At 35.2% G+C, this 13076-nt stretch overlaps 1 protein-coding gene across 2 annotated transcripts in view; it reads left to right on the top strand.

The window, feature by feature from the left end:
* Positions 1-13076, top strand: part of LOC150106127 (TNF receptor-associated factor family protein DDB_G0285149-like) — a 246739-nt gene that overhangs the window by 211277 nt on the left and 22386 nt on the right. For both annotated transcript variants that reach the window (XM_090393876.1, XM_090393875.1), the window contains one exon: positions 3492-3794. In XM_090393876.1, coding sequence (XP_090250002.1) covers positions 3492-3794 — 303 coding nt within the window. The remainder of the gene's footprint in view (positions 1-3491; positions 3795-13076) is intronic.

The following is a 13076-nucleotide window of genomic DNA, read 5'->3' as shown; positions in this document are numbered from 1 at the left end:
ATGGGACCCAGAGGTGGTGATACTAAGGTGGAAGTAATGGAGAAGTCATATTTACCTATACCAGTTGCCTAAAGATGTCACACCTTATTATTAAAATTCTCTGGATTAGAGATAAGTTGAAGGAAGTTTTTTCAGTTGGCTATGCTACCAATTATATATTTAATTTAATCCTTTATCTAAGTCTAAGCAAACAAAGTTTGCACCTGAAGTATTTTCAGGACTGGAGCAACTCATGGTAAAGGTGGTATAAGTTCTCATCACTTGCCATAATATCCCCCATAATGCAAAGTACATCTGCAAGGAGATGCATTATACATGCATTATACTAAGGCAAGTGATGAGAACTTATACCACCTTTACCACGAGTTTCCCCAGTCCTGAAAATACTTCAGGTGCAAACTTTGTTTGCTTACACTTGGATAAAAGATTAAATCAAATATATAATTGGTAGCAAAGCCAAGTGATAAAATTTCCATTATCTCTAATCCAGAGAATTTTAATAATAAGGTGTGATACCTTTTGGCAACTGGTATAGGTAAATATAACTTCTCCATTACTTCCACCTTAGTATCACCACCTCTGGGTCTGGCTCCCACTGATGAGACCTCAATAAAGGTCGAAACCGATCTGGGTAGTGGCCCTTCCCTTAATGCATAGCGTTATACATGTCTGCAAAGAGATGTGCTTTTCATTATGGGAGATACTGAGACAAGGAGTGATGAGAGCTTGGTCCACCTTTACTACGAGTTGCCTCAGTCCTGAACTACTTCAGGTGCAAACTTTGTTTGCCTACACTTGGGTAAAGGATTAAACTAAATTTATTATAGTCTAAACAAGTGGAAAATAAACTTCCAACATCTTTCTCTAAATCCAGAGTAAATAATAAGGTGGTACACCTTTTGGCAACTCATATAACTAAATATGACTTCTACATTGCTTCTGCATTAGTATCACCACTTCTGGGTCTGCCTCCCACTGATGAGACCTCGATAAAGGTCGAAACTGGTCTGGGTAGTGGCCCTTCACTTAATGCATAGCTTTATACATGCCCGCAAGGAAAAGTGCTTTGCATCATGGGAGATACTGAGACAACGAGTGATGAGAGCTTGGTGTACCTTTACTACAAGTAAGTAGTAAAGGTGCACCAATAAGGTAAAGGTGCCTTTTACCTTATTGGTGCACCTTTACACTTATTTACAATAAGTAGAAAAGGTGCACCAATCCAGTAAGTTGCCTCAGGACTGAGACAACTTACTACGAATAAGTTGCCTCAGTCATGAACTACTTCAGGCGCAAACTTTGTTTGCCTACACTTGGGTAAAGGATTATACTAAATTTATTATAGTCTAACCAAGTGGAAAATAAACTTCCAATACCTTATTTAACTTTCTGACTTTTTGTGGTACATATAGACATTGTTTTTACTAGATAGTTCTTGAATATCACTCAAGCAGCATTTATCTCCTTTCCATCCAAGTGCTCATCCCAATTCCATGCTACAGCTCCAAGCTGTCTCCTGAGTTTCTCATAATCACTAGTGTTGTAGTTCCACATAACCTTTCCTGACATGGCTGGCAACCACCCACGTAATCAGGTCATGGTCACTCTCACCAACTAGATTTGACACCTATTTATAATAACATCCTCTAATGCAGCGTTTCTCAACATGGGGCAATTTGAAAATGTACATGTACATATTTATATTATACTTTTTCAGAACTTGGCTGACGATTATGCTGGTGGGGAGCATCAAAATCTTTGAGACGTTGAGGTGGGGCATTATCCAAAAAACGTTGAGAAATACTGCTCTAATGAGATGCTCAAATCCAACACCCTCAATCCTTATGTGCCCTCTGTTGCATACTGCATGAGGTAGTTGTCCCTCAAAAACTCAAGAAGCGCATTTCTTTACTTCTAGTTGCGATCTCATTATCGCAATCTATATTGCCATACTTCAAATCACCAATAATTATCACTCCTTTCTCATTTCCTTGGCTAATTTGCTTATACATTTCCTGGTTACGCTTCTCCACATTATCAGATCTGTAGCAACATCCAACAAAGTATTTCATTCTATTTCATTCTACTCACACCATACTGCTTCAAAACCATGACCATTATTTCCCCCTTGCATCTCTTACTTGTATGGATATAACTATTTTCCTCTCATCAGTAGCACTGCATTTCCCATATTACTTTTTCTATCTTCATGAAAGACATGATACCTTTCCATCTCTATTCTTCCTCATCCAACCATGTTTCACTTATTCTAACAATTTTTGGGTGAATGAACTCAATCAATACAACCACTTAATTTTCCATGTTTCTGATACTTCTAGCATTTGTATACAAACATAACAGCTAAGTCTTTGATGTGTATTAAGTTTCACTGATGCGATTTATTAGCTGATCTCATTTGGAGGCAGTGGAGTTGCTATGCTAAGCTGGCATAGTGTATAGATATAGATTGTGTGGAGTAGAGTGCCTTCCCACACCGATTTCTTGGATTCCTTGGTGGTGTCACTTAATAATAATTAATTAGCAAATAAAACACTAATTATTGGAAATATGATTTGAATACTTTTTTTTTTTCTTAAAAAAACTTGCATATTTATTCTCATTATATGATTATTTAACTGCCCTCTGTGGCCAGCATTAAACTCGCATGCAATTCCCATATTGCCATCTCCTTTACTGCATAGTCATGACAAAATCGGCCCTGGGTAGCAGCACTTTAGGTTCTGATAAGATATCAGCTCAAAATGTGGTCATTTTGTACATTTGGTGCAATTTCAGTACAATAATTTGCTCTGAGATTGTTCCAGAAGGGCATGTAATTGTTGTTGATCTCTGTTCTCATTGACAACAGTGAATGCGTGTTATTTTGCATATTTATTCTCATTATATGATTATTTAACTGCCCTCTGTGGCCAGCATTAAACTCACATGCAATTCCCATATTTATTTATTTTCTTATTAAACCGTGATTTAAAAAAAAAAAAAAAAAAACATTTTGTTTAAAGTAATTTGGACAAAAAGGAAAATTAAAGAAGCTTCTCCTGCATCCAACATATAGTCTAGACCAGTTATTGTATGATTATCACTTTGATTCTGATTGATGACTCACTTCTTGCATTTCACTTCACTTGAGAAAGATGAGTCTAGGTGTAATTTATTTTTTTTCTTTGATCTTATTTTAGCATCAAAGTCTGATCAAACTTTCAGAGAGAGAGAGAGAGCAAACAATAGAAATGTAATGGTTTTGTGAAGTAATGTTTTTACTTGTAATTTTATAGTGTTTTAAAATGTTAAAGTTTCAAAAACTTTTTGGTCATCTCTAATGTAGTAGAGGAAGTGTCAGGTGAAACTTAGAAGATAAGAATTGGAGCCTATAACTGAGTTTGAAATCTAATGTTTACAGTAATTATTTGTTTATATTTATTTATTTTAGGAATTAAACTGGTTATTTATAAAGGTTTCTCTCTGAATAGGAGGATTTAGATGATAATGAGGAAATTGATGATGCCAAAATTATTGATGCAGTAATTGGAGATTCAAGTGTTGATTCGAGTCAGAGTACTTCACATGGCTCTCACAGTTCTAATGTTCAAGTCTATGTTAAGTATCTTGAACATGCTGCTGAATGCCAGGATGCCAGCTGCAGTGTTCTTTATTGTCCAAAGATGAAAATTGCCATTCAGCATATAAATAACTGCCCAAAAGGAAAAACTGATGGTTGTAATTTTTGTCTTGCGATTACAGCTCTGTGCAACTATCATGTAAAAAATTGTGCAGTAAGTATCTTAATTTTCTTTAGCATTATTTTTAAGTAAAAATGTAGTTCTTTATTCATCATCATCATCATCATTCTGAGGGACAATCCTTGTTGCTATGGGGAATTTTCTCTTCCAGGCCATCCTATTTCCTCTTTAGTGGTTTATGACCTCTTCTGATTAAACTAAACATCTCATCTAAGAATGCATATTTCAACCATCTTCTTTTCCCTGGTATCATTCCTTCTAATATATATATAATCCATTCTTTGTCTCTATATGTTGTCCCAAGAATTTGATCTATCTTTTTTTCTGTGATTGTCTTCTTCAGTGTTCAGCTCTCTTTTATTTCAAACAATATTTCTTCAGTTAATTTTTCTTTCCCTCCAGTTTATTCTTAACAGTACTCTCCAACAGTACATTTCAAATGCTTCAATTCTTTTTCCAGTCTTCTGCTGTTATAATCCAAATCTCATGATCTCAACAAATATTTTTATAAATCTTTTCCTTATTTCTTTACTTATCTTATTAGTAATAAATTATCTCGTTTTAATACTTTTTTTGCCATAGCAATTCTTTGGATTTCCAGCTTACACGTTCTGTCTTCTTGAACAATTCCTCCAAGATTATATGAATGATTTTACTTGTTCAATATTCTCACCTGTAATCACTATTTTGTCTTATTTTGTTTCTTTAAATCTGCCACCATCATTTAGGTTTTTGCTGCATTTCCATAATCAGATAAAATATCATCCATCCAGATAATATCTGTTTTAAATCCTCTTGATTCTTAGCTAATATAGCTATATCATCCTCAAAGTGCATTATTTGTAAAAAGACAATAAAAGAAGGAATAAATGGGATAACTGTAGATGGAGTGCAGATATCCTGTTTATTCCTTCTTTTATTAATATACAGGTTGAAAAGTAAGGGTAACAATGAACCTTGTCTTACACCTTTCTTGATTTTTGTAGTTGCTTCATTTTCCTGTATTTATATATTTATTTTCTGACTAGTATACAATTTCAAGAGCCTTCATAGCTCAGTCGGTATAGACTAAGCCCTTTGGTTGGAAAGACCTGGGTTTGATTTCCGCCCATTATATGAGGAATCTTTATTTGGTCTCCCTTGACCAAAGGTGAGTTATCTGGTCTCATATGGATGTAGTGTAAAATGGGGGGGGGGGGGGTTGTTCTCTATATTCTCTTATATATTAATTCATTATGTTACCTTATATGTTATATATCTTATATTTTATCTTAGTTCTTATATGTTATATGTTTCTTTACGACCTCATACTTCCCTTATATATCATTTATTTATATATATATATATATATATCTTTATCTCTTATCACATATATGATTCTTTAACGTAATACTCGTTTTCTATTATTTCCCCTTCTTTATTGTTCTACCATAAGTATAATTTTTCTTGCCTGGGATCTCCGGATATTTATTTGATTTTTCAAGACTGCGCCTCCGAATTTCCCCTTATGACACAAGAAAGCATTAATACCCTAGTTGAACAAGGCTTATGTACTTTATATAACCTTGTCACGGTTTGCAGTCATGGCCTAAAACTCTCTATTTATCTCAAAAAGACTCTAAAAACCTTTGGGCTCCCATTTTACAGATCCGAAATTATTTTTGAATCAGTGCATTGCAAAAGACAAAAAAATTGAGACCAAACCAATATGTACTAATATATAAACAATATTTAATTACCGATCTAATAGTTACTATACAATACATGAAATCAAAACTTCATTCATACAAGAAATTCATTAATCTTGAATCCCAAATGTAATACTTAGTGAACTCTCTCATTTTTTATCTCTAATTAAATCTCAGATAATGCATTCTATATCACAAATACTAAATATTATTCACACAGAACAAGAAATTTCTAGGTGCGCATTAACAATCGTAATTAGTCATCAACCATGCACCACACACACATTACATGACTCTTAGATTCTCGTTTTAAAGACTTAGTTAAGTGACTGATAATCACATTGGCATACTTCATTCCCTTTGATTAAAACAGCTGTATGATGTGATAATAAGCAATTAAATTAACACACATTAATCCAAGGAGATCTTAACTAGCCCAATTAATTTCTCGTTAATAAATGAGTCGTTAATTTCTTAGGGAAATTAACTACACTCACGTTAAATTCAAAAATAATTTTTACACAAATCTACGAGCGATTCATATACCTTAAACCACTATTTTTCTATATTAAATAGATCAGCAGTTCCTTGAGGGGAATTCTCTTAAATCACAAACATAAAATAATTAACATATCAGACTCACGTGGGTCTCTGAATGTCTTGCATATGCCTTCCCTCCTTGTCACTTTTCCTTTTCCTTTCAGGGGTTTCTTCTCTGTTCCGTGTTTTTCTTCTTTTCCTTGATGGGAGTCACAGGGCACTATCGAAGAATCGCGTCAGCCATTGGGATACTAGGTAGGTTTCTTCCGGCACCACCAAGGAATCCAAGAAACCGGTGTGGGAAGGTTGATGGGCATGCACTTACTCAAACAGAGCAGCAAGGCTTGAACCAATACGGCAAGATTTCCCCTTTAGACTGTAACCTCTGGTTTATCCTTGGCATCGGACTGGAAACTCTTTGTGGACTGACTCCCATTTCTCCCCTCTGGAACTAATCGGCACCTCTCCTTCTCGACCTCTTGTGGACAGATCACGCAAGATAAAAACAGGAAGCCCTTCTCACCAAAATTCCAAGCCTTATATTTTCAGTACCCCTGCACTTTGGGTTAAGTTTATTGGACCCCAAATGTCCCCGTACATGTCTTGCACGTAGTTATGAGAATCCCATACAACAGCACGTGACTGGCGGTTCTCGAACTTTCGCCAACAAATCCTATTCTTCCCCTTTGTCCTTAATTTGGCTACTTGGCCTATGGGACTTTCTGACTGATGGAGGCCATCCCTTTTCAATATTGACCTTGAAGGTCACCTGCTACAGGACTCGTAAATATGTTTCAAAAGGAACTGCCGACTTACAGACACTACCCTTGGTTTCAAACATCCTACTTCTGCTCTTAAACAATGAGTGAGTTAATTCCCTTTGGGCTTATTTTGATCTTTATACAAAGTTTAAACATACAAAACATAGATACATTATATACAAGGTTTTTAAGGTGTGTTCCTACAGTAAAAATCGATGTACTAGAGATTTTATTAATTTTTGTAACATTGAGTTTTTACACTAGAGAGTTTTTTCATCCGAAAACTCAGGGTTTTCGTCCCCCAGAACAGGTAAATTAGCCTCATGAGCACACATGGATTTACAATCACGAATACTTATGACAATATGTGGAAGAGATAGGGTCCTCACCATATGTTGTAACGCTCGTAGTTAACCATGAGTCAACCTCCTAGATAGGAGATGGCACCTGAATGGGATGGGGGATACAATTTCAAAGTAATAGAAAGCAATGTTCCTAGAAAAAGAGGAAAGGTAGACCATCAATGAGATGAATGGTGTGTCTGGAATGACTGATCTTCAGAGACTCGAATCCTTCAGAAAACATACAACAGGACCACCTGGCAAGGACTGCTGTGGCACATCACTGAGCAATTGAGTGATGACAATACAGCATCTGATGATATCCAATGAATGGATGGATGATACAATTTTTTAATTAGTCTTCTATCTCTAATTTGAGATGATATGAAAAAGTTGTTGGATGAAGCAAAACTGAAGAGTAAGAAAGTAAAGATTGCGAGTTTGCCACTTCGGTATGATAGCACAGAAATGAAAAGAATGGTCATGATTGTCAATGAGAAGATTGTATAGGAGGAATGGTGTACAATTGCAATTTATATATGAGTGAATTTGATGGACAAAGGAACTAGTTTGCCTGATGGACTGCATTTGAATGGTTTTGGAGTTAGATGCTTGTAGAAAGTGTTGTTTTCAGTAAGAGTTTGGAAGTGCAAAACCAGGGAAAGTAGAGATATTGAGGGCAACCAAGGATGTCCAGCCACCTCTTCTACAAATGAGTGTGAATGCAGGAATGACTGTGAAGAAATAGCCACCCCTAGGATAGATGAGTGTGAGTGCAGGAATGATTGTGAAGAGCTGGGTACAGTTTCTCAGGTTTTGAATCTGAATATGCAGATAAGGACATTATGTAAGGGTAAAAATTAACCCAAAGGGATGTTGAAATGCATGTACACAAATAACCATAGTATCAGAAATAAAGGAGAGGAGTTTTTTTTTCAACATTCAGCTTGACTTGGCCAAAAATTATTGGCATCAGTGAGACCCGTTGTCAGAGAATGATGTGGTACATCATTCTCTGAATACATCATCATCTCTGAGTACATCATCAAAATACAATATCCATTACATTCTATCACTGTGATAGAATATAATGGATATTGTATTTTCAGAGAAGATAGAGGAAATTGACCAGGTGGAGGGGTATTATTAATGATAGCTCAAGACCTACGACCAACAAAAATAGAAGTTAAGGAGGATTTTAGATTTGAGGGAAATGATTCTTTCGAGACTATCTGGTGTGATATAGAGCCAATATGACAAAATATAGTTGGTTTCTGCTATAGACCTGAGGGTCCAGAAGAAGATGTGGATGAATGCATTAGCACAATGATTGCAGGCTAAGCAATTGTCATAGGAGACTCAGTTGGGGGATAGAGATTGGAAGAAGGAAAGGGCACAAGGTAGTGTCAGACTTTCATATCCAAGGTCAGGAGGATAAACTTAGTAGCAACATAAAATAGGAGCTGCAAAGAAAGATAGCATTGTAGAAGGAATATAAACAAAAAAAAGGTGATCAACATGCTCATGAGCTACATAAAGCACAAGCAAAAAGGGTAATAAGTATGGTTAAATCAGAATTTGAGAGAAAATTAACTAAGCAGGCTAGAGTAAATCCAAAAGTGTTTTTTTGCTACATAGCAAGTAAGAGAAAGAATGATTATGGAAAGTTAACTTTACTCAGTGTTGATGGGTGCTGAGGATATACACTTTGCAAGGGTATATCATCCAGATGATGACTTTGCAGTTATTGAGGTCACAGAGACTGATATGAGCATTGAGGTAGATGAACTAGAGGTACGGTGTATTGAAAAATATCAGTGTGAATAGATCAGTGGGCCTGGACGATGTGTCTGCTTGTGTGCTACGAGAATGTGCAAGTGAACTGGCAGTGCCTCTGACAAAGTAGTTTAGCTCTGGCAAGGTTCCAGGTGGATGGAAAGAGGGTAAAATGGTTCTTCCATTATGCAAAGTTAGCTTGAAGACAGAAGTAAAAAATTACAGACCAATTAGTGTCTCTGGACTGGCAATTAATATTGAAAAAGTTGGTTAAAAGTAAAATTCAGTAATGGGTGGATAGAAATGTAATATGTTATGTGGGAGGGAAGTCAGCATGTCTTTGTAAAAGGGAGGCCCTGCCTCAGTAATTTATTCACATTTTATAATAAGGCTTAATGAAAGTTGGGATCCTGAAATAGATATAAAAAACAAGAATTGAAGCTGTGTGGCAGTCCTTCATGAAAATGGGAACATTATTCTGCAATAAAGATCTAAACATAGAAGTCAGATGTGGAGTGCTGAAATGTTACGTCTGGTCTATTCTGCTCCATGGAGTTGATATATGGACATTAAAGGCAACAACCATCAAGAAAATTGAAGCCTTTGAGATGTGGCTACATAGATGAATGTTAAAGATATCATGGAGAGAAAAATTAACTAATGAAGATGTCTTAAAATCCATTGGCAAAGCCAGTGCTCTTATACAAACAATCAAGAAACGAAAAACATCATATCTTGGCCACATCATGAGAAACGGCAAATATCAGCTACTACGAACTATTTTGGTAGGAAAAATTGATGGCAAAGGAGCTAGAGGAAGAAAAGGAATATCTGGGTTTGACTACATCAAGATGTGGACAGGAAAGAACATACAACTGCTCAGATCAACGTAAGAATGTAGTTTATTCTCGAATATGGTCGCTGACCTTCCATAGAAGATGACACCATAAGAAGAAGAAGATAAGGTGACAACAGAATTGGATAAAGGAAATGGCTACTGCATGATAATTTCACTACTGGATTTCACAAAATACCACATGGTAAACTATCACATAAATTGGAGCAAATGGAAATGGATATGGGGCTGGTGGTATAGTTGGTGGTGGTGCTGGGGGGGGAGTGGCTGATAGATGTCAGAAGGTAAGGAACAAATGAGGATAGCTTGTGGAGTGTCCCAGGGTTCTGTACTAGAACCATTACTCTTTAATTTGTACATTAATGATATAAGTTGGGCCACTCAGTTGTTTGCTAATGATGCAAAGCGGAAAGAAAATAGTTGATAAAGTTAATGTTGATATCCTGCAGGATGATTTAAATAAATTTGCAGTGTGGGAAAAGGACAATGGTTGTCAATTTAATGTTGCAAAATGTAATGTAATGAACTTCAGGATGAAAATATTACACAGGTAGTTTCAAAAACTGACCATAGAGCTTATGAGAAAATACAGTCTTCAGCATTGGAGGTTGTCTTATCTTGCACTACTTAAAACACACACATGTATGCTGTCAATGCGTCCATACGTTCATTTATTATTAATTCTTTTGATTAACACATTCGCTGTCACGCTCCTCGCACATAGTTTGTTACTGCACACCAAGCACTTTCACTTCTTTAAGGTCAGTACGAGTTGCTAAATGAGGATATTCGTAGTTGGCTTGTGAGGCTCTTAGTTTGCTGCCACACTCCTCGGTCATAGTTTGGTACCGCACACCAAGCAATTTCACTTCTTCAAGGTCAGTACAAGTCGACATATGAGTATATTCGTAGTTGGCTTGTGAAGCTCGTATACCAACTACGAGTATACTCGTAGTTGGCAGCAAACATGTTAAGGTTTCACTGGCCTGATAGATGTGTGAACTGTTGGTTATCATCGGAGATCAATCAAAAGCCTTAAAATGACATAAATCCTCATTCAATGCCAAAGCAGTTCTCTTTCAGAGTATTGCTTTTTTTTATTAGTGAACAGCAGTCAGTACTTAAAAGTAATTATAACAGAAGAGCCTAAATATATTCATTTCAGCCTAAAAAAAGAAAAAAAGATTAATTCATGTTTTCATGCACTACTTAAGAAACTTGGAAAGTTTTTTTAAGTAGTGCAACTAAAGCAACTCTGACTGCATTTTCATAACCTCCCTCTTCTTGTTCAAAACTTTCCAAGTTTTGGACAATGTAGCTTTCATATCTCCTATTTCTGTTTATTTTACATTTCCCAAAATGAAGACATTTAGGATCTTCTTTGATAAAAAGGGAATGTTAAATTTTGCTTTCCCTAAATATAATTATCCAATTTTTAAATATAGCATTGAGAAGCTTCAATTTAAAATAAGTGAGATATTGTAATGAAAGATATTATAGATCCATCCGTATTTTATAGCAAAATGTAGAAATAAAACTTTTGAAAATTTATCAGATAGTTTATAAGAACATAACTTTCTCCCAAACCTTCCAGTAAATTTTCAAAAATAAGAACATTTCTCTGGATTTCTTACTTTCATTTGTTTCCACATTTTGCTATAAAATATAGATGAATTTGTAATATTGACTGTTACAGTATCTATGTAAGACATATATAAGCTTCTTAGCTCTATAGTTGAATATTTTATTATGCATCCACCTAGAGATGACTCATGAGGAATTTGATACATTTGAATGTTCACACAAGATAAGGGGAGGTTTTTCCCGATTGGTTGCATTTTTGTGATGCGTGTAATAATTTTTATGATGTGAGCCAGCCGAATTCACATGCCGAAGCAGCCAAATACTGAAGCAAAGCCGATATATTGGCACATATCTGCTTAAAAATGTGCAGTCTGAAGTAGCATTGTCTAAAACTCTAACAGTAACTCGGTACTTTTGACTGGTGCTAGACTTGCATTAATTGAATTTTGGTTTTCATTAAACAGAACTTTGTATCATACCCCAATTCACACAAAATTGAATATTGCATTATTTGCACTAACATTAATTGTGACCTAACTGTACTGCATATCATATTGATGGTACTAGATTACAGGAAATTGATAAAGCTAGGAATCTGGGGGTGATGGTGGATAGAGATGTGAAATTCAGAGGACATACTGCAAAGATTGGCAAAATAGCTCAGTGGTGTTATATATTTATCTTTCGTTATTTATTCTTTTATTCTCTTACTTTAATCTTATTTTTATATCTAAGATTGTTTCCTCTTCGGATACTGGTAAATTTATATTTTGCTGTGCCAGCCAGTATCCTATAGCAGAAAAGATCCTTGCTCAGGAATACAATACTAGAGTCTGAATATTACCTACACAATATCTTATTTTAACTGCCATATAGATTCAGATTATTGCAGTCGTGACCTAAATCTATATTTTATATTCACTCTCTAAATCCTTTCCGCCAAAATAGGTTCTATTTTTCTTCTTCTTCTTCCTAACATGGAATATAGGCCATGTGGCCTGTTCCGGTCTCATGCCATCTCTTTCTTGGTCTTCCAATTCTCCTTTTTCCACTTATTTTGTATCTGTATAATATTTTTGGTAGTCTGCTGTTGTCCATTCGATTTAAATGTTCTAGCCATTTTTGTTTATACTGTGTTATGTAGAAATTTATTGGTTTTATTTTTAGGGATTGTAAGATTTCTTCATTTGTTTTGTGGTCCCACTTGGTATATCCAGCTGTTTTTCTGAGGAACCTCATTTCTGCTGTTTGAATTCGTTTTTCATCTTTCCTTTTCATGGTCCATGTTTCGTTTCCGTATAGTAGAATTGGTTCTATTTTTATAAGTGGTAATTTGGAATCGTAATCAGGCATTAGATTACGATTACGTAATTAGATTACATTAGATTAGATTACAATGTATTAGATATTTCAATAAACATGTCATATTTACCTGAAACTGAGTCATGCCTGATTACGGTTCTATTTTTATAAGTGGTAATTTGGAATCGTAATCAGGCATGACTCAGTTTCAGGTAAATATGACATGTTTATTGAAATATCTAATACACAATATCTAATAAATATCTAATACACAATACAAACTCATACACTTAATTATGCTCAATACTAAATAAAACTCGAACTAAGAGATTAACACATTCAAACTAATTAAATATTACAAGGCAAGCTAAATAATTACACATTGGGATATAAAGTAAATGATATTAAGTTAAGCAAATTCCCTTCAGTAGTATTACTCGTAAGAACAAAGTTAACAACCATTCAAA

The sequence above is a fragment of the Typopeltis vanoorti genome, chromosome 6 (assembly GCF_054136105.1).
Source record: "Typopeltis vanoorti isolate ZY-2024b chromosome 6, IOZ_Tvanoo_1.0, whole genome shotgun sequence".
Lineage (NCBI taxonomy): Eukaryota > Metazoa > Arthropoda > Arachnida > Uropygi > Thelyphonidae > Typopeltis > Typopeltis vanoorti.
This window is presented reverse-complemented; position numbering and strand designations above follow the sequence as displayed.